The sequence below is a fragment of the Trichechus manatus genome, unplaced genomic scaffold, assembly GCF_000243295.1.
Source record: "Trichechus manatus latirostris isolate Lorelei unplaced genomic scaffold, TriManLat1.0 scaffold00030, whole genome shotgun sequence".
Classification (NCBI taxonomy): Eukaryota; Metazoa; Chordata; class Mammalia; order Sirenia; family Trichechidae; genus Trichechus; species Trichechus manatus.
The window spans coordinates 19,749,161-19,765,738 of record NW_004443966.1 but is presented as its reverse complement, the minus strand read 5'-3'; the positions used below and the strand labels follow the sequence as shown (position 1 = coordinate 19,765,738).

The following is a 16,578-nucleotide window of genomic DNA, read 5'->3' as shown; positions in this document are numbered from 1 at the left end:
CTTCGAGCCACACCTGGGTTCTGTTCTGAGAGCACAGTTGAGAGGGACAGGAGGTGGTGGAGGTGGCGGGTGGGGTCGGGGAAGGGAGACAAGGAGGCGCAGTGCATTTCGCCTTAAGTGAGATGGCGTTTTATCACCTCGGCTCCAGTGGGACTTCAGGAAGACTTTGGGGGTGCAGGGAGCTGGGGAAACGGCGCGGGTATGAAAGGTGGGCCAGTGCGGGGTGGGGTGGGGTGGGTGAGTTGCTTGTTTGTGTTGGGTCTAGCTGCCCACTCCTCAGGTCACTCTCCTTCTCCCACAATCCCTTTTGAAGTCTTAACTGGAGTCTTACAACAGGTGGGGGTAGGGCAGGAGGTGGGGGGAGTGGGCGGGGGCTGCTGAGCACTTGGACTTGGGAGAAGGTTGCTCCCCTTTCTCTTCCTCCTGTCTCTGCACCTCCTAGGCCTGTGGTGTCCCTGTCCCCAACCTTGCTTCCTGGTAATCTCTCCTCCGTCCCCCTCTTCCTCCCTCATCCTCCTTTCCCAATTCCTATCCCCTCTCCCCCAGGAACAAGAATGACTTTTCATTTTATCCAGCCCCTTTCTGGTCTGAGTCACTTTCACCTGAGCCTTGCAACGTGTCCCTGAAGTTGGTGTTATTCTCCCCATCTTAACCAGTTGCTGTCAAGTTGACTCTGACTCATGGTGACCCCATGGGTGTCAGAGCAGAACTGTGCTCCACAGGGTTTTCTATGGATGATTTTTCAGAAGTAGATCACCAGGCCTTTCTTTCAAGGTGCCTCTGGGTGGACTTGAACCTCCAACTTTTTGGTTTGCAGTTGCACATGTTAACCGTTTGCACCACCCAGGGACTCCTATCTTCATCCTACAGATGGGGAAACCGAGGCCCGGGGAGGAGAAGGGTCTTACTGAGGTCACACAACTCAGCAGGGCAAAGCTAGAGCTGGAACCCAAATTGTCTTACTTCTAATCCAGGTCCATCATGACACTGTAACTCCTAGCTTGGAAAATGACAAACTTCTGGATAGATGTGAGGAATTTAAATACAACTCTTGTGGGTTTTCTTCTTAATACAGAATCTGTTCCTGTTCTTATAGAACCATTTAGAAAATACAAACCCAAGTGAAGAATCGAAGTCAGGTACACTCTCAGCTTCGATAATATTAACGGACCTTTAAGAATGTGAACATATTATATATGCTGTTTGGTGTTGTCCCACAATATATTGAGGACTTCTTTTCTTTCTCTCTTAACATAGTTTTAAAAGGAAGGATAGTATTCCACAGTATGAATGTGCCATATTTTTCCAGCCAGTTCTTTAAAGCCAATGTTTAGCTCACTCCCATCTTTTGTTATTAGACACGATGCCGGCATGAACATCCTCCTCTCTCAGGCAGCGGTGTCCAATGTCGGATCATCCCCTGGGGCTAGATTTCCAGAAGTGGAGTTGATCATAAAGATAGAAGTTCAAGGACTTCGCTGAGCTGGAGTGGACGTGGGGGGTGGAATGGAGCACTGGTTAGTGGTGTGAGGACGCGTGAGGACGCAGAAAATCACTGAGGGAACTTCCTGGGAAGCCACACACAAGCGAAGGCCTGAGGGACTCTGGAAGGCAGGCCAAGGCTTTGTGAGTCAGTTTCTCTGTTTCTCTCTCTCTCTCACGCACACACATACACACTTGGCTTGTACCTGTGTGCTTTCATGTCTTGATATTTTGTCTTAAAGTGTATCTTGAATTAGCTTTCTTAGGCAAAAGGCGGATAAAGCTTGAAGTGGCATTTTCTGTTGTTTTACAACATTCGTAGTTTAATAGACTGTCTGCAAAACACGGTGTCAGGTGTATCTGTGCTTGGGGCCTGAAGCTTCAGCACAGTTTCGTGTTCACTGAGACCAAGTGCTTGGTCCTGTGTCTGGCTCTTCCGGGCAGTGTGGCTGCTCCCAGAATTCCAGTCCGAGAGTCTAGAAGGGATTGGCTGGCCTGGTAGGTGGCCTGCCTGGTTGAGCTACACAGAACTTGAACTGACCGGTGTCCTTCCACAGCACATGGGGTCACTCCAGTGGTGACATCTCAAGTGTGGCAGGTTTTTGAGCTCCACGAGGGTGGAGGGTGGGAGATGCTGAGGGTGAGAACACAGAATGAGTGGGTGTGAGACAGAGGACTTGAAAGTTCAAGGAAGGCTAAGGGGAGAGGCTGATCCTGCAACAGCTGTGATAAGGATGATAACAAAGCTGTTACTTACGGAGTCTTTAAGAAGTGTCACATCTATATATTCCATATCATTCTGTCCTTCAGCAACCTTGTGAAATAGGTACTATATTTATCTCCATGTTATAGGAAAGGAAATGGAGACTCAGAGAGGTTAAGGGACTTGCTCCAGGCCCTCTGACTCCAGAGTATGTGCTCTGGTCGTGCTGAGAACCCCGCCGAGAATCTCCATGGCTCTCCTCGGGTCCTATGTCACAGCCCTTCTCCCCTGACCCTCCAGGGAGAAGCTCGGCACTGCGGACTCGGTTTTTATCATCGACCCTGAAGATGTGGCCATTCTCTTTAAGTCTGAGGGTCCCAGCCCAGAACGCTACCTCATCCCACCCTGGACTGCTTATCACCAGCATTACAAGAAACCCATTGGGGTCCTGTTCAAGTAAGTTCTGGGCCATCTCCCAGAGGATGTATGGAGATAAGGGCAGGGTGGAGGCTGGGCATGAGCGGCAGGGTCCAGGCTTGCCCCTGCCCTTTCTAACTGGGGCCTCTGGGTAAGTCCTGTCAACTTCCTGCCTCACTAAAACACTGATGGGGATGATGAGCTGCCTGTCAACCTTCAGGGAACTGATGAAGCTGAAGATCTGAATGGGCAAAATAAGACCTTGCGAAGTTCTCGTTTATTGGTTCATTCATTAAGTTTCACCATATTGAGAACCTACTATATGCCAGGCTTTGTGCCAGGGCTAGGGGTACAATGACAAGTAGGGCAGGGTCCTGCCACCTTGAGTCCCGCACAGTCTTAAGGGGCCAGAAAAACATGGACAAATCCGTGTATTTAAGCATGTTATTGTTAAGTGCCGGCCAGTCTGTTCTGACTCATAGTGACCCTATGTACAACAGAAGGAAATGCTGCCCAGTCCTGCACCATCCTCACGATGTTTGAGCCCATTGTTGCAGCCACTGTGTCAGTCCGTCTTGTTGAGGGTCTTCCTCTCTTTCGCTGACCTTCTGCTTTACCAACCATAATGTCCTTCTCCAGGGACTGGTCCCTTCTGATAACATGTCCAAAGTACGTGAGACAAAAATCTCACCATCCTCGCTTCTGAGGAGCATTCTGGCTGTACTTCTTCCGAGACAGATTTGTTCATTCTTCTGGCAGTTCATGGTATATTCAATATTCTTTGGCAACACCGTAATTCAAATGCATCGATTTTTCTTTGGTCTTCCTTAGTCGTTGTCTAGCTTTTACATGCATATGAGGTGATGAAAATACCATGGCTTGGGTCAGGTGCATCTTAGTTTTCAAGGTGACACCTTTGATTTTTAATATTTTAAAGAAGTCTTTTGCGGCAGATTTGCTTAATGCAATATGTTGTTTGATCTCTTGACTGCTGCTTCCATGGGTGTTAATTGTAAATCCAAGTAAAAGGAAATTCTTGACAACTTCGATCTTTTCTCTGTTTATCATGATGTTGCTTGTTGGTCCAGTTGTGAAGATTTTTGTTTTATATTGAGGTGCAATCCATACTGAAGGCTGTGTTCTTTGATCTTCATCAGTAATTGCTTCAAGTCCTCTTCGCTTTCAGCATATTTAAGCATAAACCAGTTGCTGTCAAGTCGATTTTGACTCATAGTGACCCTATAGGACAGAGTAGAACTGCCCCATAGGGGTTTCCAAGGAGTGCCTGGTGGCTTCAAACTGCCAGCTTTTTGGATAGCAGCCAAGCTCTTAACCACTGTGCCACCAAGACTCCTATTTAAGCATAGTAGATACCATTTTCCACTAAATTGCTCATCAGCATTTTAAAATGTGATCACATCAAGTGCTGGGAAGATGGGGAGCAACTGGAACTCTCATACATTACTGTCACCAGTTGCCGTCAAGTCGACTTTGACTCGCGGTGACCCCATGTGTGTCAGAGTAGAACTGTGCTCCACAGGGTTTTCAATGGCTGATTTTTTGGAAGCAGAATGCCAGGCCTTTCTTCCAAGGTGCCTCTGGGTGGACTCAAACTTCCAACCTTACAGTTAGCAGCTGAGTGTTTTAACTGTTTGTACCACCCAGGGACTCCCATACATTACTAGTAGGGGTGTACTTGTGCCACCGCTTTGAAAAATGGTTGGACATTATCTCCTAAGGTTGAATATTCACATACATATGACTCTGCAGCTCTCAAGGATATACTCCAAAGAAACTCTTACACATTTGCCCCAAGAATATGTCGTAGAATGTTTGCAGGGAGTGCTGTTAAAAATGGCAAAAGCCAGGAAACTATGTAAATGCTCAACTGGAGTATAAGTGAGTAAAACATGGTATACACCTGTCAAAATAAATGGACGCAGTGTCCCACAGCAATATAAAATTGACTGAAAAATGGAAGTTCCCAGCTTTTGTGAGAAGTAAAAAACAAGCATACATTTTTTTAAAAGTATGTTTTAAAAACATACTTATTTCTAGAAATAAAGGTGGATCAATGTCTTAGTTATCTAGTGCTGCTGTATAACAGAAATACCACAAGCAGAATTTTATTTTCTCACAGTCTAGGAGGCTGAAAGTCTGAATTCAGGGTGCCAGCTCTAGGGGAAGACTTTCACTCTCTGTTGGCTCTGGGGGGAAGGTGCTTGTCTCTTCAGCTTGTTTCCTGGGTCCTCGGAGATCTCCATGTGGCTTGGCATCAATCTTCCCCCATCTCTGTTTACTTGCTTGCTTGTTTAATCTCTTTTATGTCTCAAAAGAGATTTACTCAAGACATACTTTGTACTAATCCTGCCTCATTAACCTAACGTAGACAACCCATTTACAAATGGGATTATAACCACAGGCATAGAGGTTAGGATTTACAACACATATTTTGGGGGGACACAATTCAATCTGTAACAATCAGATAACACTATCTGCAAAAGAAAGCAAGAGATTCAGTTGGTGGTCCCCTTAGATGGGGAGGCAGAGGGTGGGATGCAGGAGCACCAGGTAGGTAAGGTACTGTCAAGTTCCTAGCTTTCCTGTGCTGTAGGGAGTTTATAATAACATTCTTACAACCAACAACACAACAACAAACCAAAAACAACAAAGGGGCTTTGGATGGATCAATTTTCAAGAGAAGGCCATAAATCGAGGGTTAAGATTATCCCAATTCTGGGCACCTGGGACCTGCCCCCGCCACACCAAAATGAGTAGTGGGGCATGGGGTGCAGAGGAGGAGAGGCGGGTCATAAAAGAGAGACCTTTGAATAGCATCGGTCAGGAGGAAGGGGAAGTGATGTAGAAGGCAGGCCTGGCAGCTGAGTAAAAGACTGGTGGGCCCGAAAGTTCCCTGAAGGTTATAAGAGGTGAGTTCCTGGCTCGCAGCAGCAGAGAAAGTGGCAGGAGCTCAGGGTTTTGCTTTCCTTCATCCTCTTTCTTCCTGTCTCCTCTCCCAGGCTGTGTGGGAGCCGGGAGGAGGTGAGAGGCAGAGGGCATTGGGAGGAGGTGGGGCACCTTGACATGAGTACTAGACACACAGAGCTGAGCTCTGGCATCCTGGGAGGGCCCCCTCCCCCGTTAACACTCCGTGCTCGCCAGGCCTAGGGTCTGTGACCATGAGGGCCCGAGGGCCCATATCTTTTCAGGACCTCAGAAGACTGGAAGAAAGACCGGATGACCCTGAACCAGGAGTTGATGGCTCTGGAGACCATAAAGAACTTCGTGCCCCTGCTGGAGACAGTGTCTCAGGACTTCGTCAGCCTCCTGCACAGGCGCATCAATCAGCAGGGCTTTGGGAAGTACTCAGGGGACATCAGTGATGACCTGTTCCGCTTTGCCTTTGAGTGTAAGGGGCTTGCACCTGGCAGACAGCAGGTCTGTGGGGTGGGAGCACCCAGCATCCCCTCTCCCACCTTGAGACCCAGGACAGACCTTGCAGAAGTGTTGGGCTTGGCTTCTGGGATGAGCTGTGGAACACATCCTCCACCATCAGCTACCCAGGGGAAGCTGTACATTCTCTCGTCTGGCATTCATGCTGCCGGGGCAAGGGTCCCCAAAGCGTAGGTCCCTTTCTCCCTTCCTCCAAAAGCCAGAGCTTGGCTTAGCCCTTCATTCAGCAAATATCCTTCTCCTAGGACATAGACCTTCAAGGTCTGGGAGGTGAAGGGAGGCTTGGGTGGTTAACCTAAGTTGGGTATTAAAGGATGTGCAGGAGTTATCTAGATGGTGTAAGGAGGTCAGGCAGTATAGTCAGAGGGAATAGCACATGCAAAGGCCCTGTGGCTTGATAGGGAGGGTCATTGTAGGAGATTTGGGGTGCTTAGAACTTGGTATGAAATCAGGACTCAAATTCCTGAGCTGGTATTTGGGAAAATCTTGGGCTTGTTATGGCTTCTTAGGCCCAGCCAGACTGAATCCTGAATGGCCAATTACTCGGGGATTTTTATATCCCAGAATCCCATGTGACCTGTTTCAGGATGTAGCCAATTCAGTTATTTACAGAAAGGAATCTCTCTTCCCAGGAGGAAAAGCCCAGAGGCTGCTTAGGGGTGCTGCTGGAAGGGTGGGGGTAGCAGTTTTATCCCAGCCTGGGTCATCTTCTGGCTCTGCAGGAGACCCGGCTCCCACCCAAGTGATCCCCTTTCAGGGTCTTCCACATGTCCCTCTGAAGGGCCTGGGTGGTTACCAGAAAGACAGCTTTCCTCAGCTCTGTCTTTTAGCTTTTTGGGATTCAAGCATCAGTTTCTGTATGGAAGGAGGCTGAGGTTAGGTGCAAGAGATCATGTGTGTTTTGTGTGTGTCTCTGTGTGCTGTGTTGTGTGTTGTGTGTGTGCACACACAAGCCAGGGGTTTGGGGATCTCTGGGAGCTGAGGCTCTGCAGTGGCCAGGGCGGAGGGCTCGTCAGGTTCTGCCTCCCTCCACAGCCATCACCTATGTCGTATTTGGGGAGCGCCTGGGAATGCTGGAGGAGAAGGTGGACCATGAGGCCCAGCGGTTCATTGATGCTGTATACCAGATGTTCCACACCAGCGTCCCCATGCTCAGCTTCCCCCCAGATCTGTTCCGCCTGTTCAGGACCAAGACCTGGAAGGACCACGCGGCTGCATGGGACTTGATTTTCAATAAAGGTGAGGGCTTCTCTTGCTGTACCCCTGGACAGCCAATTATGGGGAGCAGGGGAACCCTGTCTACCTCAGGGAATAGGGACCCAGGCCTGGGGGGACAGATAAAGCCAGCTGGAGGGCCCAGGCCTGGGCCTGCCTCTTTGTCCTGTGTTATGGTGACATAGTGGTTAAGTGCTCAGCTGCTAACTGACAGGTTGGCAGTTCGAACCCACCAGCTGCTCCGAGAGAGATAGATGTGGCAGTATGATTTCCTAAAGATTTACAGCCTTGGAAACCCTATGGGGGAAGTTCTACTCTATCCTATCGGATCGCTATAAGTTGGAATTGACTCCCCGACATTGAGTTTATGTCAATAGCACTGACATGCCATGTAGGTAACCCACTCCTTAGTGGGCAGGGATTGGAAAAAGGAGGGTCCCAGAACCACTGGAAATGGTGGCCCAGTGCTGGCTGTTAGGATGATTAGATTTTTCTGTAGAAAGAGGATCAAAAAGGTCCATAATTCCTTAAAGGGGCCTGTAATCCCCAGGGGGTTAAGGGCCAATGTCTCAGACACAGCTGTGCTTGGTAACATGGGATTAGGACTTGGGTGAGAGAGATTGGGAGGCCAGGGGCAAAAGGCTGACTGAATGGTGGTGACCTGGAGTCCAATCTCATCTCTGCCCCTTACACCCATTGACCTTGAGCAAGTGACTAACCTCTCTGGGCCTCGGTTTCCTTATCTGTAAAGTGGGGATGATATTGCTTACCTCATAGAGTTGTGGGCAATAATTAAATGAAAAAGCAGATAGGATGATAGTACAGAGAAAGTGCTCAGTGAAACAGCAGCTTCAAAAGCACAGGGCTCCAGAATCTTCAAGCGCTTGGCGTTGTTTCTTATCCAAGACTGTTCTCCTTCCCTCCAGTTGCAGGGAACCTCACTCTTTTTTCTTTCCTTCTGCCCCACTCCCAGCTGAACAGTACACCCAGAACTTCTACTGGGACCTGAGACAAAAAAGAGTCTTCCATAACTACCCCGGCATCCTCTACTGCCTCCTGAAGAGTAACAAGCTGCCCTTTGAAGACGTCAAGGCCAACGTTACTGAGTTGCTGGCCGGCGGTGTCGACACGGTGAGGTTGTTGTAGGGCCACACCCAGTGACCCCCGTGTCCACATGCCCCTCCTCACCAGCCTGCCTCGGCATCTGCAACCCCTCTATTGGGGGGGTCCTGCCCAGGAGCCCTGGTGGCGCAGCAGTTAAGAGCTTGGCTGCTAACCAAAAGGATGGCAATTTGAATCCCCCAGCTGCCCACTGGTAACCCTATAGGGCAGTTCTACTCTGTCCTATAGGGTCGCTACGAGTTGAAATCGACTCAAAGGCAACAGGTTTACCCATACATGATACATCCCCCCTCCTGGCTCATGTACTTTGGACATATTATGACCCTCCTTGAGGGTCTTCCTCTTTTTCGCTGACCCTCTACTCAAGCATTATGTCCTTCTCCAGGCATTGATCCCTCCTGACAACATGTCCAAGGAGCAATCTGGTCATACTTCTTCCAAGGCAAATTTGTTCATTCTTTTGGCAGTCCATGGTATATTCCATATTCTTCTCCAACACCACAATTCAAAAGTGTCAATTCTTCTTCGCTCTTCCTTATTCATCGTCCAGCTTTTGCATGCATATGAAGCAACTGAAAACACCATGGTTTGGGTCAGGTGCACTTTAGTCTTCATGGTGACATCTTTGCTTTTCAGCACTTTAAAAAGGTCTTTTGCAGCCCTGTAGAGGAGCTAAAATCCAACTTGTATCTTGTGTTGCCAGGAGGAGAGAGAAGGAATATCATTTCAGGACTAGGGAGAAGCATGTGTCAAAGCCCCCTGGGTTAGTAACTTTCTTAGATAACTTATTTATATTATGCTCTAGTAGAGGAATTTTGGTACCTGTGATGGGTTGCAGGTGGATTTTTCTTTTATTATTCAAAAATTGCACAAATTGTTTTGTGACATTGGTTGCAGTTCCCACAATGTTTCAGCACTCTCCCCCTTTCCCTTTACACACCCGGTTCTCCATGTCCATTGGTACAGTTTTCCTAACCCTTCCTGCCTTCTCGTCTTCGCTTTTGGGTAGGTGATGCCGATTTGGTCTTGTATACTTGATTGATCTATGCTAAGAGCATTCTTCACGTGTGTTTCTGTTTGTTTTATTGGCATGTCTAATCTTTGGCTGAAAGGTAGACTTCGGGAGTGGGTTCAGTTCTGAGTTAGCAGGGTGTGTGGGGGCCATAGACTTGGGGTGCATATGTCTATTCGTGTGATGGCTCTTATTTCTCTAGGGTATATTCCTGGGAGTGGGATTACTGGATTGTATGGTATTTCTATTTCTAGCTTTTTAAGGAGGTGCCATATTGTTTTCTATAGTACCAGTGAATTTTTTAAAAACATGTTTTAAACATAGTTCATTGTCAGAAGATGCCTCCAAAGAATACCTGCACAAACAAGCTAGTATTATTAGGTAACATTTGTTGAGCGTGTACTATATGACAGGCAGGGTCCTAAGCTTTCACACATGTTGTTGTTTTTAGTTGCCGTCGAGTTGGCTCCAACTCATGGTGATCTTACGTATAACAGGATGAAAGACTGCTCTATTCTGTTCCATCTCCATGATCTTTGCTATGTTTGAACCCATTGTTGAGGCTATTGTGTCACTCCATCTCACTGACAAATACATTTGATCTGAGTGTAGCTCAGTGTGGCTAGAGTGTAAGGTGCATGCTGGAGAGAGGTGGGAGATGGGGCTTGGGGAGCATCAGGCAAGAATCAGGTGTTGAGGGGCCTGGTGGGTCAGGCCAGAACCTCTGGACTTCATCTGGAGTTCAGGCAAGGACTTTAAGCTAGGACGTGGCTGGGTGATATTTTCTCGTTGTTACCCCTGCTGGGAGGAAGGAGGGTGTCCAAGGCTTTTGGACAAAAGTGTGACACTTGGTAAGATAATGTGTTAACAATCCATGCCCTAGCCTCTTTTCCCAGGAGAGTTTAGTTTGTCAGCACTGAGACATCTGGAATGACTGTGGAGTTTGATTAGGATCACTCATGCCTCCAGCAAAGGACTCAAGATCATAACTTTTGGCTAACATTGATATGAGCTGGTTAACCTTGGTACATGCCACATGCTAATTGCAACACTGATAGAAAATAGATCTGGTTTCTCTGGTTTCAGTATCTTTGAGGTTGACTTTAAGCTGGTACAGGCAAATGCTGAGGTTTTGCGAAGTTATACTTGTGAAGGGGTGGTTTTTAACAAGGCCTTCTAAAGGAATGACACAGTCATTTAGCAGTACAACCATGAAAGCATTTGGTCTCTAAAGGCCCCTGGAGTTCTTTGGGAGGTGGCACTGGCTGTGTAGGTGACACTCTTCTGTCTGGGGAGATCGGTGGGTTCTGGTGACATGAGGGACAAGGGCAAGGACAAGTGTTGTCCCAAACATCCTTGCATGGGCAAGGAGAAGGGCTTCTTGTGCCTTTTGAGTTATACTTTGCTTTTGTTGATGGTGGTCTTTGGATATTGGGAGGAGGGTGGGTGCAGTTGGTTGGAAAGGAAAATTTAGCATGGGTCATGGACCTCAAAGAGCCCCAGGAGTGACAGGCCCTTCTGGTCTTCTGCATCCCGGTTCCTGCTAGACGTCCATGACACTGCAGTGGAGCATGTATGAGATGGCCCGCAGCCTGAGGGTGCAGGAAGCACTGCGGGCAGAGGTCTTGGCTGCCCGGCGCCAGGCCAAGGGAGACATACACATGATGCTCAAATTGGTCCCGCTCCTCAAAGCCAGCATCAAAGAGACACTGAGGCAAGTCCACATCCACATATGCCGCCTGCCAAAACCAGTGGGCAGGGCCAGGGCAGTGGCAGGGGAAAGGGTTACAGGGACGGGCTGGTGGAGGAGATTTGTAACAGGAAGTGAGAGGTCTGGGGGAGACAGCTGGGAATGGAGAGGAGAAACTATGAGAGTCCAGATCCTGCTTCCAGATTCCCCAGATGCTGCAGCCGGGCTGGGGTGCCATGCTGGGTGAAGGGGCAGGGTCATAGCTTCAGGTCTTGGGGACCGTCACCTGGAGTGTCCTCCTCCTGCAGACTCCACCCTATCTCCGTGACCGTGCAGAGATATCTTGCAAACGACGTGGTTATTCATGATTACAAGATTCCGGCCAAGGTGGGTGTAGCAGGGGGGCTGCAGGCTCTGCCAATCAGACAGGGGAGGCTGGGACAGACTGCAGTTGCAGACAGATGGAGTGATGGGGGCTTTGTCCTGCCTTTCTTCCTGGAACTGGGGCCCTGGTGGGACCCTCGGCAGCAGCAACCCAAGTTTGAATGAATGAGGGCACCATGAGGAGTGATTTCTGGAATGCTGCTAGAGTCCTGGGTTAGAAGGGAGAGCCCACGGGTGGCCTGAATCTCAGGGAGCCTTCTGGGGCAGAAGAAAGGGCTGAACAATCCCTTGGGCCATCTGCAGCCTTTTGTCTTCAGCCATCCTAGGATCCTAATGGACTTGGGGCTAGGGACATCATCCCCATTTGATGGGTGAGGCTCAGGGAGGGTCAGAGACTTGTTCCAGGTTACACAGTGAGCAGAACATCCTGTCCTGGTTCGCTGGGCAACCATGCTGGGGAGCAGGCATGGGGAAGGGATGGTAGGGGAATGGGGAAGCTGGCTGTCATACTACGCTGGCCTCCGTCCACCCCGCCTCAGACGTTGGTGCAGGTGGCCATCTTTGCCATGGGCCGGGACGCCACCTTCTTCTCCAACCCGGAGTGTTTTGACCCAACCCGATGGCTGAACAAAGACAAGGATGTCACCTACTTCCGGAACCTGGGCTTTGGCTGGGGTGCCCGGCAGTGTGTGGGCCGGCGCATCGCTGAGCTCGAGATGTTGCTCTTCCTCATCCATGTAAGTTGGGCTTGGGGACATCTGGACATCCTGGGCTGGCCTCGGCTCCTGGTGACAGCACCAACCCTCCTCCTCCCATCTCTGTCCAGAGCCCAGGGTATATCTGCCCTCAATTACTTGCCCTCCCCCTCCACCCACTCCCTAGCCCACAATCCCTGCTGCCTCCTCTTTTGGGCTAATTCATTAATCACCATTAGTGTCCCCTGGCCATCCATCCCACCGTCCACCTCCTAGTGGTGATGGGATGGGGTAGGGTGAGGATGGGGTTTTGTAGAAATGAATTAACGGCAAGGTCTAAATCAAGGGAACAGAGCACTGATGGTGTGTTTTTAGACACTGTGAAAGGTTAAATGAGAAGCCGGAGGTAAATTCCTTGGAGCTCCTCAAATCACACTCCTAGCACTGCCTACAGGTGACCAGAGCCCTAAGCCAGAGGAGACAGCCCCTACCCTCCTCCCTGCTAAGCCAACTACCCTCATTTCTCAGATGCTGGAAAACTTCAAAATTGAGATCCAAGATCTCAGGGACGTGGAAACGAAGTTCAGTCTCATCCTGGTGCCTGACAAGCCCATCTTCTTAACCTTCCGGCCCCTCGACAAGGACCTGCTCCAGGCATGATGGAGGGTGGGCCCTGCCTGTCCCGCCATCAGGCCAGTTCTGGTGTGGGAGGAAGTCGTGGGGATGGGGTGGGGCCTGTGTGGCCTCTCATCTTCAATCCTCTGCCCCCACCCTACTTCTTCCCACCCGTCCTCTGACCAGGAGGCAGCCCCTGCATGGATGGATTTGGCTCTCAGTGGTCACCTTTCTGAGCTCAACTGGTAGCTCCTCTCTCCCTCCACCTCTTCTCCCTCCTTGCCCGCTCTAGGAAGACAATAAACAGCTATATAATGTGAAGTATTTTAATTTATATCTGACCCCTAAGGTATTCACCATTCCTGTGGAGAAGGTCCCTGACCCTGGGTCAACAGCGTGAGCTGGGCCTGGATAGGGAACCTGAGGCATCCACATTTGAGGCCATCTTTGTTGTACCCACCCCCCTACAGCAAGTCAGGAGCCAGCAGGATCAACCTACCTGCTCCCTGGGGCTTGAGGAGGGGAAGGCAGAGGAGGTGGAGGGCTTATTGTCACTGTGCCAGGAGAGACTGAAGCCATCAGGCAGAGGAAGCAAGAGCGGGTGGAGTTCTGCTGAGAACAGGGTGGCCTGAGAGGGGGGGCTAATCCTGGCTCCTGGGTGGGCCTGCCTAGCAGGGATGAGGCTCTGCTTGGCTGAACCCTGGGTAGGGATCCCCTGTGGAGTCACGAGAACTTCCTGCCAAGGCCCAGCCAGAGTTTTGTGCAGGGCTGAGGCACCGTGTCGCGGAGGGGTGGGCGTGAGGTGGCTGACCCCGGGGAGTGAGAGGCCAGCATACTTCTGCCCCATCTGACCCTCCTCTGGAGTTGCCCCAGGCCTCGACTTCCTGCTCCAGGGGGACGTGTCTACCTGCCTAACTCTGGGCAGTGGGCAGGGAAACTGCAGAGAATCTCTGGTGCATTATTTGGACTAATACTGGTCCCCAATTTCAGCTTCCTTAACCCCCTCTGAAGGAGCCTTGGTGGTGCAGCAGTTAAGTGCTCAGCTGCTAACTGAAAGGTTGGTAGTCGGAACTCCCCAGCCGCTCCACAGGAGAAAGATGTGGCAGTTTGCTTCTGTAGAATTTATGGCCTTAGAAACCCTATGGGGAACGCTACTCTGTCCTATAGGGTCGCTATGAGTTGGAATTGACTCAATAGCAATGGGTTTGTTTGGAATGCTTCTGAGTTTCAGAACTGTCTGAGCAGCTGTCTGATCTGCCCTGGCCTTTGGCTTCCTACATCCCCTGAGACAGAACAGCTTGTGCAGCTCAGGACAGTGGTCCAGCTGGCTTCATCTCTTCTGCTGAGATCTGAGAGTTCTGGGTTCACTTTTGGAGCCTTTCTGCTTTTTCCTATCACACGACCTTCTTCCGATTGTCTTTCTCTCTCTTTTCTACTTCCCTTCTCTTCTCCAGGCTTGAGTCACCTTGAACTCAAACATTAGAGCTGGAAAGGGCCTTACTGCCAAAGAGGTCAAGCTCTGCCTGGGATAGGTGGGGAAACTGAAGCCCAGAGAGGTTGCTTGAGTCAACCAAGGGCACACAGCACACTTACAGCTAGAACCAGGTCCCCTGATTCTCAGTCCAGGGCACCTTCTCCTGTCCCCATCTGCTTTGCATTTCTCTCTCAGGCTGCATCTGGACACAACATTGCCAACCCAGTCTAGCCCTATTTAATGAAGTATTTCACACTAAGATGTTACCGACTGCCACAGGCAGGCTTCAAGTCTTCCCCTTCCCAAGACACCAGATAACCAAGCTTGAAAGAAGGGATTTCAGGCATGATGGATGTTTTGGGGCAGGTGGAAAGTCCCAGCTTCATTTCTTCTGGGGGTTTGGAAGGGACCTAGCTCTCTGGCCCCTGCTTTGGAAGACCTCTTCTCCCCACCCTCCTGGGTCCACTACGGCCTCTGGTTTTCCAAAGATAGTAGCTCCCAGGACAGGCAGGTGCCTATGAGCTGCAGCAGACGGTCCAGCCCAGCAAGAGACCAGGGTTGGGTCTGGGAGGGGGAGTGTGGGGCTCCCAGGCTGCCCTGCTCCAGGGAAGAGGCAGATACTCACTGAACTACAGCATTTAATAAAGTCATTTTTAGGGGATGGGATGAGACTCCCCAGCACACAGGGCGAGAGGCCTGCTCCAGTGCTCAGGTCTGCGTCTCCTGGGACTTAGTGGTCTCCTTCTGGGAGGTCGAGGGCTGGTTGAGATTAGTCTCTGAGCTGGGCAGCAACGGGTCCTGCTTTGAGGGTCGCCTGTGGTCCTTGGAGTGGGCTGGGGGGCTCTGTGGTGTGTAGAGTGAGGGGAGGTAAGTGCACTCTAGCCCTGGGAGAGGGGAGTGACCCATTTAAGGGCGTCTTGCCTGGCCAAACCACACCTCAAGGATCTAAAGTCTAGTGTCAAAAACATTTCAACTTGTCAAAGACTTCAAAACCCACTTACCCACAGCAGATCACACCTAGTCTCCCCGAGTGCACAAGGCTCAGCAGGCATGTGCAGAGGGAGCCCTGTCTTCCTTGGCAGCCCTCCATCTTTTCAATCCTTCCCCAGGGGCCCCTGAGCCTCCAGCCATGAGCCTGGCTCAAGAGCAGGGCAAATCAAGGTCTTTGCTTTGGGGAACTGGTGGGTCCCTGGGGCTGAGACTGAGGGGCAGTTGTGAGCAGGCCTGTTTGTTCTGGGGAAGCCAGCAATGTGTATCTCTGGCAACAGGCTCCTGACCGGGCAGTTTTGCCAGGCAAGGGAGCAGCACTGTAGTCGCCCAGGAGGGGCATGCTAAGGGGAGAATCTTAGGCACTGCACAGTTAGTGGGGGGACCTTTCTTGTGAGTGGGCCACAAGCTACTCTGGAGGAGCAAAGCCGATCCTAAAGCAGAGTTGGTGCCAGAGCATTCTAGAAATGCTCATATTCACAGCTATCACAATCCCCTCAGACAGGTGGGGAAACTGCAACCCAGCAAGCAGAAACTCGAGCCCAGGTCTGACTGCCAGCCCAGGAGCTGGCCCCCCTGCATGTTTTTTCTCAGGGCCCAGTGACTTGGGGGGCAGAGTGGCTGCCAGCCCCATCCCCTACCCCAGGGTCTCCTCTGGGGGCATCACTCACTGGCACGTCTGTGAGGATAGCTTTTGAGGGGTGCCTGAAGCCATACTCTTGCTCCTGCAGCCGTATGGCCAAGTCCTGCTTCTCCTGTCCCCAGCGTCGGGCTGAGTCCTCTAACTGCAGACATCAAAAGGGAGAGATGGGGGGTCAGTGGGCAGCACAGCCTATCCTGGACCACCAGGACAACCAGCGCCTGAGCCTGCTTTCAAGGCAGAAAGCAAAGCCCTGGCAATGTGGGCTTAACACCTTCCCAAGAGACCTCAGGGGTGGCAGCAGAGAGTGGGGCGGGGACCAAAATGAAAGCCTAAGACACAGATGGAGCTTCCCTGAGTTCTAACAACATACTGAGCCCTGAGCCTGGTCACATACTGAGCCCTGATCCTGGTCACAGGCTGAGCCCTGACCCTGGCCTAGCCTGATCGACCCTTGAGCTTCACTGACCTGGCTTTCCAGGGACAGGATCCGGCTCTGAGCTCGTTCCAGCTTGGCCATGAGGTTAAACTTGTCTGAAGAATTGGCAAGGAGATCCTGTGGGCAAAGTGGAGACTTGCCTGTGGCCCCAGTGAGCTCAGGAGGCCGTGAGGCACTGAGGGAGAAGCTAGTCAGCTCTGAGCTCCCAACTCAGCTCCCCCGATTGCAGAGTCTCAGGTCAGGGCCAGGA

The 16,578-nt window shown here is 50.8% G+C and overlaps 2 protein-coding genes across 2 annotated transcripts in view; one reads left to right on the top strand and one right to left on the bottom strand.

Annotated features, from left to right (window-relative positions):
• Positions 1-12,833, top strand: part of LOC101357207 (cholesterol side-chain cleavage enzyme, mitochondrial) — a 13,826-nt gene extending 993 nt beyond the window's left edge. The window contains exons 2-9 of the mRNA XM_004374741.1: positions 2,486-2,641; positions 5,812-6,011; positions 7,091-7,294; positions 8,244-8,401; positions 10,952-11,118; positions 11,403-11,481; positions 12,018-12,215; positions 12,702-12,833. Of these exons, the coding sequence (XP_004374798.1) occupies positions 2,486-2,641; positions 5,812-6,011; positions 7,091-7,294; positions 8,244-8,401; positions 10,952-11,118; positions 11,403-11,481; positions 12,018-12,215; positions 12,702-12,833 (1,294 nt within the window). The remainder of the gene's footprint in view (positions 1-2,485; positions 2,642-5,811; positions 6,012-7,090; positions 7,295-8,243; positions 8,402-10,951; positions 11,119-11,402; positions 11,482-12,017; positions 12,216-12,701) is intronic.
• A 2,137-nt stretch (positions 12,834-14,970) lies between these two features.
• The window catches only part of CCDC33 (coiled-coil domain containing 33), a 123,391-nt gene continuing 121,783 nt past the window's right edge, over positions 14,971-16,578 (bottom strand). Inside the window, 3 exon segments of the mRNA XM_004374816.1 lie at positions 14,971-15,105; positions 15,921-16,034; positions 16,359-16,445. Of these exon segments, the coding sequence (XP_004374873.1) occupies positions 14,971-15,105; positions 15,921-16,034; positions 16,359-16,445 (336 nt within the window).